Here is a 15,674-nt window from a genome sequence, read left to right on the forward strand (position 1 = left end):
TGCTTGTGGCAACAAGGGTCTTTAGAGTGGCTACATCTCTTTTCCATGTATAAAAAAGTTATTACTCCTTATTGTGCTTTGAGCTCCACCTTAATTACAAAGAGATGTCATAAGAATAAGGAGCTTTTTTGGCAAAGACGTAAACAATTATTCCTTATAGCTCTAAACAGCTTGCCTTTTTAATATCCAAGGATGAGATAAGACAAATAGCACTCTTAATCCTCGCAGATGCAATTTCAAACCAGTTAGCAAAAAATTCCATTTTACGTTTTGTTAAAAGTCATTTGGTTATATTTCAAAAGATTTGTTTCTTAACTCCTTTGCTTTTAACCCTTTTTGCTTCCTTAACCTGCTTCTTTAGTCTTTACAGATGGTCATCTAACAAAACAGCTTCTTTAATCATAGATTTGAAAGCGTCCTTACAGGCCAATGGGAAGGACACGGTTTCCTGGTAACTTTTGGAGGAGGGAATGCTTTCATTTTTCCACAGGGCTTGGACTTGCTGACTTGGGCTCCAGATCTTACCCAATTTACATTTCCACCCCCCTACCATTTCGCAGCAGCAAGCATCCTCTACGGAAGTTCTTCCTCCTGCCCAGCAACTTCAGGGTTAAATTCTCTTCTCTTCAGCAGGTATTTTGTTTTCATTCCTTTGTCAAGCATTCCTCCAACCTTTTTTAGCCAAGAGCAGAGTGATGGGAGATAAACTAAACTGGGCCCACAGAAGAATACGCAGCCTCTTGTACTTCATAAACAATGTTTTTCCATAATTCACATCTCCTTTTTAACTCTATTAAATTTTTATATTGAATTTTTGAATTTTATGAATGTAACTCTTAAGGTATTAAGGCATTGCTTTGAAAGTGTAACATTTACATCAAATATAAACTGTAACTGAATATAAAGGTAACATTTAATTCACTGTTAAATTTTTTCCGGGTATGGGATGCACCCATGCTTTTATCTGCTAGTCTTTATATTTATAGATATAGTCTTTAACATACTGTTTACAGCGTTTTCTAATATATTCATTATTGATTCATGAAATTAAAATCTGATCCTCTGTTATAACAACAAAGTTTTAAAACCAAATATTATAATATCTCCTTAACTGTTTTTATCTAATTAATGATTAGATTTTTCTAGTTAGCTCCAGTGAACTCCAGACCTGACCTTGCTGAAGTGTCTCAGAATATAAGATTCTATATTGAAGTGATCTTTGTGTTTCCTGCCTTTCAGTATGTTCTCACTGCTTAAGGTTGATGAAAGTTATGTACTTATTTTATAGGTATTTAAAGTGATCACTTAATGCCAATAATTACATCTAATCTATATTGTGTTACATAAAGAGTGTTAGTTATTTAAAAAGATTTGGAGAGTTCTAGTTCATACGATATTACGATATTACGATATTATTACGCGCAGCTAATTCCCACAACCTGGTTCTTTACCGTGAGCTGAAACACACTATTACGCGCAGCTAATTCCCACAGCTGCACCTGGGGGGGGAGGGGCTTTTGTCTTCCAGGTGTAGGGGGTGGGAATTGGGAGGGATTGAGGGCAGGCCCCCCCCAGGGGATTGGCGCCTGCAGGTGAATGCCTGGGGATGATTGGCAAGTGGGCGGGGTTGGGGAAGGGGCTGGAAGATTGGGAGGTGAGATTCAGGTGGAAAGCCAGGTTACATCCGATTGGTGGATAGCTAGGCCGGCGCGAACTTCATGAGCTGTGAGGAAGAAGGAATGGCGCGCCGGGTCCAGGGAAGGCTATTGGAATAACTCCTTACAAAGAGATTCTATTTCAACTAGATGTTATAGATCTTGACATCCTTGATATGCATTTTAAAAATTCAAAAGTTTTATTTTATAGATGCAACTGAGTAAGCATTTGGATTGTATTAAAGATACTGCCAGATGCCAAGTGGGGCAAAATTTTGTCATATCAATATACTACTATAAAACAATTTTTTTTTACAGAGGTTAATTCAAATTTCTGTATTTCCAAGAGTTCCAGGACAGGTAATGCTTAACAACAAACAAGCCAGAAAAGGATAAATGTTTACGGTTTTATAAATATGTCTAGGCTGTTGACTGCTTATCTCTTAGGCTAATTTATATTGCTCAGATAACTAAAATCAGGGTCTTCAGTAATGACCAATTTTTTCCTGTCAGGGTTTCAGTTCAGACTGAATTATCATTATTGACTTATCACTTAGTAATTTTCTAATGGATACTGCTATCAGCAAGCTTGGTTTATAAAGGCGCCTTAATAATCCTAAATTTATCTGACATGATCTCTTGTGCACTTTGTAACATCTTGGAGGCCTCAGTCAGAGGGTAGTAGCCATCCTGAGTTCTAGAGTCTGACTTGGTAGTCTGGGGAGGCCACCGTGATGATTAACACGGCCCCACTGCCAGTCCTGGCTTCCTGGCTCGCAGGATTTGCACTGACCTCTGCCTATATACAGGTACCTCATCATCCAAATTTGCTTGTTTTGAGTACTCATCTGGGACTTGAGAGGACTGGATGCAACACAACTTCTTGAGTCAGGATATGAGAAGTCATGGCTCATTAGCTATTTAAAACTGAATGAGTGTGGTGGCCACGTATGTCTGTCTTGCTGTACGTCTTTTTGTTAAAATTGTTTGAAATTTTACTCTTATAATCCTCCATAGTCAAAAAAAAAAAAAAAAGAGGGAGAATGTATGTGTGTGTGTTTGTTTTATTGTTTGTCTTCAATGTTCCTTGAGATCAGATGAGAAATGGGTACATGATAGATCTTAGTTTTATGCCATTTTTCCCCAGCTAGTTATTACAGAACAATTTTTAATTGCTATTATACATTACTGCATTTGCTAGTTGGGAAATACTATACTTTTAACTAACTCTTAAAGGTTTTGTAACAAAAAATATTTAAAGAACAGATATACTTGTCTGATATATGTTTCCTAAGCCATCTTGGTAAAATCTTTACTATAATCCATTTTCTAGTCTATATTTGTAAACCATCTGAAGAACCATGCAAACTTATTTTACTACAAACAATAGGGTAATTCTAACCAATTTATAATTTTAAATGTCTAAAGCTCTTAGATCATTACCAAAGCTACTTTATTGTGCTGTCCTAAGCTAATATTGTTTTTTTGGCTCACTTAATCTAAATCTCAGACTATCATTGAAAATGTTTTTTAGCCACCCATATGCTTTTGCTTAAGTTCACTTATAACCAGGTTTCTCATGTTATACTCTCATTGCCCTTTTCAATGTATTACTTAAGTATGTACCTTTATTCTAAATTTATAGCAAACATTAGACCTTTGGGCAAATATATTCTAAAGCTGTCATTTGATAGTTTTCACCTGATATTGTTACTGAGAGTGATCTATATAATTATTTTTAACTTTTCCTTCACTTCTCTTATACTTCCTCTCTAAAAACTCCAAAAGGCCTCTCAGAATATTCCGTTAGAATTCCAGGATTTGTATAGGTATGACTAACTTATAAACCTGACATCCCAAAGACTGCCTCTACAACCCACTTTCCCAGAGGCCCAGAGGAAGAGTAGTGAGCTGGGTACCAGGGTGCTATCTCTCCTTCTTGCCTCCCTCTGGCCATAACAACAGAAAGAGTTTCTCTAGCCTCCGTGCTACGCTTGCTGAGATCAACAGATACTTCCACCCGGAACTGTTTTAAACGCTGAGTCTGAAGATCAACACCTGCCATGAGGACACGTCATGTGTACATCTGCTGACTACCCTCTACCACTGAAGACATCTCTGCACAGAACCGAAGCTACTTTCAAAAGGACTGTTGATAAGTAACATTCCTCCCTTACAAGATGGAGCCTTAAGCTCCTTCCAGCTTCCCTGAGATGGCTCTGTATACACTGTAATTTGTACTAAGTGCATTGTTACCAACTGTCTTAATTGTTACTTGATGCCTGATACTTTTGGTGTCTTGAGAAGGTCCTCATATGTAATGTTACCTGTGAATCTGCCTGAACCATGGTATGATGCTGCTACCGTTTATGCTTTGGAATTGTTTTCAACAACTTTGTCCATGCTTTGTGGGTTATCTTTGGGTCTCACTGCATTTGTTACCCTTATTGGACCTCTTACAGCTGGTGCAATAAGTTCATAGGAAAGTATTGAGAGATTTAGGGGCTAAGATTAATGCATTAGAAGAGGCAGTGATTTATATTGGCAATGAAACTTAGCATTTAAAAACCAGATTTGGTACCACTTGCCATTTTTATATCTTTTCTTTGTGTTTGGACCCCATCAGCCCCTCATATGTAACACTTTGTGTTATGCTTAAGTATGTATTATAGCTAATGTGACAAACTACAATCTATTTGGCTTGAAAGTGTTTGTAATTAAAAAAACTATTTTAGAATCTGACCCAATCACATGATTGTTTAACTAATTTTATCTTTTTGAAGTAAAAAAAAAGGTCATATCTTTACAATGGTAAATAATTCAAAAATATTTAAGAAAATTTGAATCACTACACTTATATCAGCTTTAACTGTTAAATGCATGTAGGTCACACTGGACATTTGAAATTCTTAGAGAAAACCACATTGTTTAAATTTGCTTATATGTAGTCTGTTTAAAGAAATGCTATAAAGAAATGACAATGCAAAGCTGGCAAAGACATCTGGATTACGTGTGGAATGTTGACACGCAAAGAACTCCATTTGGAGGGCACGGATTAAACACAGCTATGATACAGAATGAGTAATGTATTTGGGGAATGGCACGGTTCATTTGAGTTGATCCAAATGAGGATTATAAGGAGAGCTGTTTGGAACTGGGTACAGTTTGACTTCAGAAATTCTTGGGAACTCTTCAGTAGGAAGAGGGAATTTACTAGAAAATTTTGGAAAGAACTGATGTAAAGGCTTACTATAGGACTAATGTAAGCAGAACCCAGACAGGGTCAGTTGGGGAAGACTGACAAGTAGTGATCAAGATTTCAGAAGTCATCAAGGAATGAACGAAAGGGGGCATGTAAACTGTGAGAAAAGACTGGTCACTTCAGTTTGCTGAGTAGTTGGCTGAATAGCAAGCAAACTCCTGCTCATGCTGAGGGCCCCTAAACTGATTTGTCTGATGAGCTTACTGGTATGGGGTGCGAGTGAGATCACACCAGACATATCTAAGGTTTTATTACGGAGTCTTTATTAACCAAGCTTGGTGATAATAAAGCATACTAGAAATAGCAAATCACAAGTCCATATGGCAATCCAACCAATCATTTCCCAGCTTCCCCAACAATATGTTATCATAGGAGACATGCAACAAATAACCTGGACACACTTACAAAGCTGCAGACATTCACCTTTCCTTGGCTTCTCTGCCCACATTCCACTACTACTAGGCCTCACCTCTCCTGAAACTCCTGATAGTACATAAACCAGAAACAACATTACTATATCCATTGTCCAATCTAAGCAGTATACAGGAACCATGCTCAGGGGACTGTCTTAGGTCAGCCAAGAGTTGGGGTGCCAGAGTAACAGAAGCACTGACCAGAAAGAGAGTGAGAGCCCCTGCTTCACTAGCCCTTTAAAGGGGCTTGTGAGGGAAGTGGTTACACAACAATGCAATACTGTCCCCTCTCAGTTGATAGGTGAGTCACAGGTGGGCAGGAGCGAATACCTAAATATTGTGGGCTAAGGAGTTGATTAGTGCTCCTTGTGATGGGCAGGAACGGGAACTGGGCGTGTAGCTAAAAACACCTAGACTAATTAGACTGATCTGCATCCAATATCCTGGCTAAATTAGAACGTTTGGGGGAAGAGTATATAAGGAGAGGTGAAGGAGCAACAAAGCGAGACTTCGCAGAGACTTCTACCATCACTGGCTGTATTCCACAATACTTATCAAGATAAACTCATCCAGAGTCAAATCCTCAGGCTATTGATCTGAGCACCAAAAATGTTGGTTCTTGCCTCCCTAGGAATTTTACTTAGAAAAAGCTAGCATCTGGGGATTTTTCCTACAAAGCTTTACATACTTTTGATTATGTCTTGCATAATCAAAAACACGTTCACACAAATTTAAGGCACATAGCTTTTCTCTACATTTTATCTGCTCTTATATTGACCTGTGATTCATGGGCAAAGAGTTCACAACTCCTTCACGGAGTAATGACTCGGGTAGTCTGTGGGCAGCAGGGTTACCAGCAGCTACTCCATAAGGACATCTAGGTTGAGGTCCAGCAAAGAGTAAAATCACACTGACTCAGATACCATCAAATCCTCGTGCACTGTGGAACACCGTCCATTTCTTAACTTGCACTTGGTTTCAGAAAGAAATGTTTCAATTTAGAATCCGGTTTGTCTGAGAAAAAAAAATGAAATGGTGATAACCACCTGCACCTGCTTTGGAGTTGTCCTGCATACTTTAAATAGCATCCATGGGACCAGTTTCCAAAGCTACTTTTAATTTTTTGGTTCCTATATTTCTGTTTGAAGTCTTATGTCGAGAACAATAGTCCATACATTGCTTTTCAGCTTTCCTATCTACAACCTTGTCCTGAAGTTAGGGAAAGTAAAGCTTCTATTTAGAATTAATATTGAGAAACACAGGAAGTGTATTCCTTGTCTGGTCAAAATATACCCCCACCGCTCTTTTTGCTTATAATACATTAAGTAATAGACACAATGAGACAGTCTATCATAAACTCTATAGGGACTATCTCACATGTTTATATATTATGAGGTCAATACAACATGAATATAACATAGTCTCCCTTGTATAAAAGATAGCCGATTTAAAAAACATACTATATGCTGTTATTAAAAATAAAACACAAAGCAAAAATCCTTATGTATAAAAAAAAACCTGAAAGGTTAGTTAAAGCTGAAAAAACAGGCAACTAATACAGCTGTCCCACTCCTGAATTACATTTGAGGATCCTGTTAACTTCTGACTTGGAAGGACTGCACACTCCGTGTGAATGGCAGATATGAATAAACCAAAACCAGGGATTTCCCAATGATTTTATTGAGGTAATTTTTTTTCAATTTTATACATTTATGCACTCTATATACTTAGGAAAGCTAAACAATATTCTAAGGCACTTGGAATTGTGCACAGCAAAGTATCCTATTACGGTATGCCACTAGATAAGAGCATAATTTTGCTTTTTAAATAACACAAACACCAGTATGGAATAAAAAAAAAAGATAATTCATAGTCTTTCTTTCAGGGTATAATAGTGGAATACATATACATGTGTGTGTAGATATTTATACTCACATATTATATATCATACAGTACAGATAAAGAACAAAAAAAGAAATTGTCATGTTAATCAGTGTACAGTTCCAGTTACACTCACAGATAGTACACCTGTGTAATATGTAGGACTAGATCTCTCACTGGAAATCAGGAATTGTTCAGTCAGTCTGACAATGACCCTAGCTTAAATCCTGGTCACTTTACAGAAGATTGAAATTACAAAAGAATACACTTAGCCCATTAATTAAAAATCTATTTTACATAGCAAAAAAAAAAAAGAGAGTAGTTGGAATTTTTAGCAGGTACTAAATCTGTGGAAGTTGGTGTAGGATAGTTTGAACACACTGATATGTTTCTAAGCCACATACAATTTAGAAAAAGAAAACTTAGTGCCTACATTTTAAGTGATGAAAGTGGTTTGACCCTTGATTCATTCTGATAATTCCCAAATGCTAGTGAGCGCTGCAGTGGCAACAACAAAATAGTGAAAGTATAATGAAAGCTTCCAGGAAGGGAAAAGCCCCCCAAATTGACAAGTGGTGCAAATATTATTGGCATCTTAACACAACATAAAATTGACCTGAGGGTGGAGTGGCACTCTGCCTCATTTACTCCTTTCAGTTTATTCTCTTAAAAAAAAAATACTGCTATTTAAAAAAAATTCTTCAGCACCATCTATAAGTTTACAATGTAATCACCTTAACTGATTCTGCTTTGCTGTGCCTGAAAAATAAAAACCCTTAGGAATTTTAATATTTTTTAAAATTACGGTGACTATATTAATCCTTTTCTGTTAGCTACAATTTGCCCAAATAACTTCAAGACCTCTTGACTATATTCAGTTTTGGGGACAGGGAAAAAGAGACGAAGGATGTTTCTGCCTTATTAGTACAATTCAATATTTCCAAGAAGTACAGCACATCTCACTTTGTGCGTGACCATCATGGAAGAATGAACAACATGCATGCAATCTGTAGTTAATCTACATTTCCTTCAAAATGCAGTACGCAAAATCTTGTTAGAAAACTTGAACAGCATGACTGTATTTGTACAAGGGGAACCATAGCCTTTGCATGAGAATTAAATGCTCCGTTAATCGGATAAACATGCCATTCGTTGGGGATTCCTGGAACACAGTTGTCATCAGGTGAAAGCTACAGGCGATTCCCAAAGACCATGTAGTTTGCTTATGTGGAATGTTACGGCAGTTGTGTTTGTGTTTAACCCCTTGCGACAACCTTTAAGAGATTGGCAGGGATTTTGATCAACGGTGTAGTCCTGAAATGAAATTGTGAGCCTCAAAGTAAAAAATCAAGGCAGAAAAGCTTGCTTCATGTGAAATTTGTCCTTTCAATACATCCAGCAACCAGATCAAGTTATAATGCCCATTGGAATTTCCAAGGCTGCCTGGTATCCTTTGCTCTGAAGAACTGGCAAAGTAAAGCTACCTGAAGTCCAGCAAAATGCAAGGCAGGAGAGACAAGACTTTGGAGCTTTTACTTTGCATTCTCAAGCTGCAGTAGAGAGTAGAATTCAGGTAACGGGGCACCACCCTCCAGGGAAGGGCATCGAACCCAGGGGGAGAAGGTTTTTTCGCTGTTGGTTTTTACAATGACTGGAAAATCTGCTGGCATTTAGTCAGCAGGGGCCTGGGACATTAAACATCTTGCAATGCGTGGGACATTTCTGTACAACAAAGAATTTCCTGGCTATAATGCCAACAGCACCCCCACTGAGAAACATTGATCAACAGCGCTCTGCTCACACGTGCAGCTGTGTTCACAATTTGACAAACCAAGGGACATCTGTGTGTGTGCAGTAAATCCCAATACAGTTGAAAATGACTGTTTCTAAGAGCTGGCTTTGGATGGACATAACTACTGTGGGCTTTCCATTTCTTTGCCAGAAAATCAATGCATACAATGGGAGTTTTGAGGATGAATTGGCCTTTTAAAAAGGATAGGTTTTTATGTTACAGCTGCTTTCTAGAAGTGTTAATGGTGACCTGCGTTTCTACACCAACCCTAAAGCTACTGATTACAACATGTAATGTTGTAATGGTTTGGGAGTATTCTATCATCATCCCACCTCCTTTTGGTTACTTTCTGCTTTTATAGGAGAGCCCTAGCTCCTCTCTGAAATTTGGGTTTAAATCTGGACATGAGCTTTCTTGAGGGAAAGATGTTCCTATTAATTTGATGATTACCTCTGCCATTGCTTCTTGCCTCTAGGACATATTTGAATTGTAGAAGCTCATCTGTTTTGCCTAGTAAAATAATTTAAGTACAATGAGTATAGATAAAATTATCCAACAGCGAAAGATAAACCATTTCAAGACGCTAAGGGACAATTTTGTAGATGGATTGCATCTAAATGGATCCTTAGGACTTAGAACATACTCTGTGATCTGAAGAAATTAATTCTTATCTGAAAGTACATACTTTTACTGGTAATGATAGCCTCAATATGGTTAAGTTCTAGGAAGGCTTTCATAGCCATATTTGAGGAAAATCACATAAATAAATGTATCTTGAGCTAGTTTCACTCCATCTCATCTCTGAGAATGAACTCTGACACTGTGAAGTTCGCTACAAGGAGTATTTAGCAGACTAAAGAAACTGTGAGCAAAAGAGGAAAAATAGAGCATAAAAACAACTGAAGTATGGACATACCACCATTACGTACTAGAAAAGATCAGCTGTTCCTATTGTGAATTTAGTATAATTTTTCAAAGTTATATGCATGTGACTAATAGTGTAAAACAAGTATCCACTACGTGATAACGTGATACCTCTTAGGACATGTAGTAGCTTCATAGTTAATGTTCCCCCTGTAAGTGTAAGCTGTTGCATCTTTAAACATATGAGCCAGTGCAGCACTGAATTAAACTGCAGAGTGTAAAACCTGAGCTAGAGAACTTAAAGACTCATCTCGTTTTCAAGTGTGGCAATTTGGAAGGGTGTATTAGATTCTTTCATTTTCTTAAAATATTTTCACTTAAATTTTAGAATTTTCTTCTAACAAAATACATTTATTAATGTATTGAAAAATGGTTGCTATGTCAACCAAAGATATCAGGGTGAAACCAGAATGTCAGCTTTTATGGCAAGTCAGAAGGCTAGAAATGCTTGCTCTTCCCTCCCTTTAAAATAGCTGCTCAAATGCCCAAATCATTCTCTATTGTAGATTTCAGTTAAACAATTTAAGGATTTAACATAAAGAACAATTACGACCAACACAAAAACTACTAGACACTTCACCTACACAGCGCTATTACACGAGCTGTCTTAAAACACCACTGATCTGCATGAATGAATTCTGTCATATTGATTGGTAATGATCAGGAAGATGCTGATAAAATCCATTGAGCAGCCTGTTACTCTCTTAATAACCCTGCGGTTTCCTCCTTCCGTCTAAGTCAGAGATGGAAATGGTCAATTAATTTTCACAGTCTTTCTAGCTTTTTTTCCCCTTGCATGGGACCTTCCTGGAGATGAGTTTGTTTTCATCCTTAATCCCATCTTGGGGATTCAGGAAAACCCACTCACTTGCTGTTTGTCATCTAATGCCACACTTTAAAAAGTGAAAAACCTAGAATGGTGTTTCAATGAAAACCACACAGGTAATCCACTTCCCACACACATTGTCTCTATGGGACATAAGCTTAGCAGGGAGACTGCAGCAACATGGGCCATTCACAGAGATTTAATGACCTGAGGGCATCTGCTGCCTCTGCTTTCTCCCAGGGTCAGTAAGCCCACTTCTGGATGCCCTGGAGAGGGGGAGGGCGCGGGGTCACGGACAATACTTCAAGCAGTGCCTGTGCCTTTGATAATTATTTCATGATCATTTTAACGAAATAACTGGTTCTGATAAAGTAACTTATTCCACTTACATACATGTTAGATTAACATTGACTAATTTGTTTTGACTTTTAAACTTCCTAACATAAATTTCTCTCTACCTATCAATCAGTAATAATGTAGAAGTGTGGGTATTTGATAAATCAGACATCTTTGCTTTATACAAGGCGAACAGAATGCAAAGGATCTTCAAAAAGTTCATGAAAAATAAAATTAAAAGATGCGCATATTTTAGTGCCAATTTAAAAAAATCTCATGCATAATTTTTGATACTAAGCATTTTCATGGCCTTTTTTAAAAATCCTTCAGCTGTGTGGATATCAAAATCTTTTATTTCCATTTTATATGGAACTTTTAAAGTATTGGATCTTTATTTTTGTACTGGCTATATCTCATTATAGAACAGTAAACAACTGCATCATTTCCACCACTAGCATGAAAATATTTTTCCTTTGACCAACCAAATAAAAATTTTCTACAATATGTATCTTGATAATCTCTTATATTTACCATTACATAAAGACCTTGTGATTAGAAATTTAAAAAAGTTCAAAGATTTTAAGCATACAAAATGAAAGAAAAAATTGTCCCTTGGCACTTTTTTTTATGACACTTAAACGATAATAAAATAGCATAAGGAAAAGGATGATTTTGGAAAAATAATTAGACCAACTGTAATTTTTATGGCTGTACTGAAACACTATAAACATATAAAACCTTGGCCAGATACAGACACCTGGACAGTTAGAAAAGAAGCATTTAAAGTAAAAATATATCTAACTCTATCAGTGAAATAACAACACTGAAGAACGTATGATAGTTTTGAAAAATGCATAAGGCTGAATGGAACAACAGGTTGTTTGCTTTCTTAGTTATAAAAATGGCCCCAAATTTTGTAGAACAGATCAACTTTTCATTACCCGGTTTCCATGGTCTTACAAAATATTAATGAGCAGCAGGATCTAAATTTGTCCATCAGATTAAATGGCCCTTTTGGATTGGAACTGGAAATTACTGTCTTCTATTACTGTGGACGAGAAACACCGTAGAAAATTCTACTCCAAGCTTTTGGAATACAATAAAAATCTATTTAGGTATTATCTTTTTATCTCTTTCATGTGTTTTTAGTAAAAGAGGCACAAAACAATCATGAAAGAACAGTTAAATGACAGGCTGTATTTACATATGGCCATAAGTATTTGGGAGCAGAAATCATACTGTACCTCTGACTCCATGGAAAAATAACAATTCAATAACAGTGTAAACAATGCTGACTATAGGCTCACAGGGAAATATTTTATAACTTTATCTCGGTGATGCTTTTGCACTAAAAGCAATTACTATGCTTATGGATGCAACCTCAAGACTTTTAGGAGAGAAGATGAGGTTTTTCTCACACGTAACAGAAATTTTCTGTATTCTTTTAAGCTTTTGGATGAGTATTTTTAGAACCATGTGCTTTCTTTCTTTCTAACAGCAGCAGCCAAACTTTTGCTAATGCAGTAGTGAACGGCTCTTTGCACTGCTACTCAGAACTAGCGCTGGGCAGAACATTCGGATACTTTGGAGTCAGGTTTTGAAGTAAGATGTCATGATTGTTGAGATTGTCTCCTCCAAGTCAAGTGCAGTTGCTCTGACTTTGTAGATAAGCAAGATAGGAAAAGGTTAAAAGGTTTATTTTTGAAGCCTGCTACATTTTGACAGGGTCACATGACATCTGACTATTCCCAGTCCTGTTATCCTGTGGCGGCTTTACTGATACACTAAGAAAAGAATATAAAAAATGCCAGGCGTGTAGAGCTATGCTACTTAAAGCATGCAACAAAATTTGGATAAGCATGCTTGCTGAGAGTCCAGAGAAGCCTTCTGCATTTATGAAAAAGATGCATGAAACATTCAGACTTAATTCTGGCAACTGGATTCACTGGCACAACATAAAGTAGTGGTAGTATACTGTACCAACGTAGTGGTGAAACAAGAGTAGTTTTCTAGGATCAAGTCAAGGAATCCTCGTTGGGTGACTGGATTCCCAACCCCCTTAATGAGTTTTCAACTACCAAATAGCCTCTTCAAAAATATATTTTTGCTTCCATTTTCTCTCTTCTTCATTAACATAATGAAATACTTCTCTTTTTCTTTTTTTCAATTTTCAATTCCTACCCCTTTCCAGTGCCCAGCAATTCCAATCACCATTGGTCCTGAACTTGCACTATACGATTTGGCTTGCGGCTAATATAGGAAGCCAGCGATTGTCTTCTGCTCTTTTCTTTGATCGAAGCTGCCGACAAGGAATAACTGGTGCCCCTTAGCATCAGTACACATTTTGGCAGGCAAGAGTCACAGCATCTTTTCCTTGGCTCGCCAGTCCCACTCGGGCTGTACAGGTGAAGCGCTCTTTCGAAGAAGGCTGTCACATGTTTCCTTCACCACAAGCCAAATGGAAACACACACATTCAAGTCCCAGTGCAACTTTGGGTTTCTAGGAAGCAGAGCTCCCACCAAAGATGATCAATCCAGGCTTCCACTTCATTAAGGGCGATGAAACCTGGAATAGGAAATACAGTGCTGTAAGCCTACAGTCAAAGAGCACACTCCATACCTGGAAAATGAAGGCATGGCAAGGTTTACAATGAAAGGCTGCTTAGGCAGCCCCCACACTGAGTTACTGGAAAAAGCTGTGGTTATGTGAAGGCAGTTTAAAAAATCAATACAAAATGAAATTAAATGTTACATTCACTTGATGTAAAACAAGCAAACAAAAACAAGCCCTGGGGCAGGCACCAGGGTGTAGAAGGATCAGCTTCCATCAGTACCCTTATGGGCACCTGTTTGAGTCCTGACTGTTCCGCTGCTGATCCAACTCCCTGCTAACGAGCCTGGGAAAGCAGAAGTAGATGGCCCAAGTCCCTGGACCCCTGCACCCATGTGGGAGACATGGAAGAAGCTCCTAGCTCCTGCCCTGGACTGGCCTAGCTCTGGCTGATGCAGCTGTTTGTGCAGTGAACCAGTAGATGAAGATTTCTCTCCGCCTTTCCTTTTATCGCTGTAAATCTGTTTTTCAAATAAAAATGTGTATTTAAAAAAAAATAGTATCACTCTTTACCAGAGTGACTGAATCATTTAAAAAAATGTAAGTATGAATTTCAAGCATTTTGGCACCAAAACAGATTTACCTTTTAATTTAAATTTTACAGGAATATTTTTGAGTTTCCTCAGACATGTGACGTTGGACAGCAGAGAGAACCCTTCTGTGGAAAATGCTGGCTTTATCATTCAGGTTATTAAGCCACAAAGACAAGAACATTGCTGTTCTTGAGGGTCACGTTCTAACTCCTGGAGAGCAGAACGAGATGTTCCATGAAAAAAATGACAAATAACCACCCTTGTTTAGTTTCAGCCTCGTGCCACTCCTCCTGATGATGCCATCTACTTTTCACACTTGATTTTCCAAACACCTGTTGTGTGTTTTTGTCCAGATGGTCCACATATTAAGCATGTCCACAACCAGCCGAAGTTTTTCTAGTTAATTTGTCATTGCATTTTCTATTTCATTTATTCTTCCACTTCTAAGAATGCTTTTAGTCTACAAGCCCCAGATTTGCAATTTGCTTCTCTCCTTCACCCTCTGTTTCACATTAGTCATCTAATGCAGCGTTGGTTGCCTGTATCTGACTCATTAAACCCCTCGCCACCTTGTGTTGACACCGCTTAATTGCCAGCCAGCCAGCCAGCTTCCTTCCTCTCTGGGCCAGTGCCTGAACACTCCTTGCATTTTCATCACTCCTTTGGACATGCTGTCCCTTAAAACAAGAATTCTCACCCGTCACTTTCCCATCTATGCTTTCTTTCTGAAGGTCAAGGTCAAAAGCTGTCTTGTTTGTGACATGCTGCTTTTAAAAAATGTAACTAAATTTTTAAACTGTTCTAAAAACATCTCTTTTCATTTTATTTGAAAGGCAGCAGAGAAAAAGAGACAGAACTCGTCTATCTATTGGCTGATCCCCAACAGCCAGGCCTGGCCCAGACCAAGGTCTTCATCCGGATCACCCAACATGGATCATTGAGACCCAAGCATGGAGTCATCCTTGCTGCCTCCAGTGTACAGACCAGCAGGAAGCTGGATCAGAAGCGGAGGAACTAGGACTTAAATCAGGTTCTCTCAATGGAGGTTCAAAGTGTCCTAAGCAGGCATGTGGTGCGGTGGTTAAGGTACTGCGTGGCAATTTAGGTATCAAAAGGCCTGGGTTTGAGACCTGGCTCCTGATAATGTGTACCCTGGAAGGCAGTAGAGGTGAGCTGATAACAAAGATACTTTCATGATCCTCCATGTACATTGAAGCATGGCTTGTTTACATAGAAACCTTTCAGACTATTACCCAGCCAGTCCAGAAGCAACAAGTACCTGTCCTTATAGATAGCCCTCTGGTTTCCAATTTCCCATCCCATCTATTGTTCTACCCCTTTTATCTATGGCCAATGTATGTTCAATGGAAATAATTTCTTGTTTTCTCCCCGTAAGTTCTGAACAAATATTCTTAGCTCTGGCTCTGGTAGAGAATTTCCC

The 15,674-nt window shown here is 38.1% G+C and overlaps 1 protein-coding gene across 8 annotated transcripts in view; it reads right to left on the reverse strand.

Moving 5' to 3' along the window:
• Positions 1–13,285: 13,285 nt before the first annotated feature.
• PHACTR2 (phosphatase and actin regulator 2) overlaps positions 13,286–15,674 on the reverse strand; it is a 264,714-nt gene continuing 262,325 nt past the window's right edge. For all 8 annotated transcript variants that reach the window (XM_058668492.1, XM_058668427.1, XM_058668399.1 and 5 more), the window contains one exon: positions 13,286–13,655. In XM_058668492.1, coding sequence (XP_058524475.1) covers positions 13,640–13,655 — 16 coding nt within the window. In that variant the 3' untranslated portion in view covers positions 13,286–13,639. The remainder of the gene's footprint in view (positions 13,656–15,674) is intronic.

The sequence above is a fragment of the Ochotona princeps genome, chromosome 1 (assembly GCF_030435755.1).
Source record: "Ochotona princeps isolate mOchPri1 chromosome 1, mOchPri1.hap1, whole genome shotgun sequence".
In the NCBI taxonomy this organism is placed as follows: domain Eukaryota; kingdom Metazoa; phylum Chordata; class Mammalia; order Lagomorpha; family Ochotonidae; genus Ochotona; species Ochotona princeps.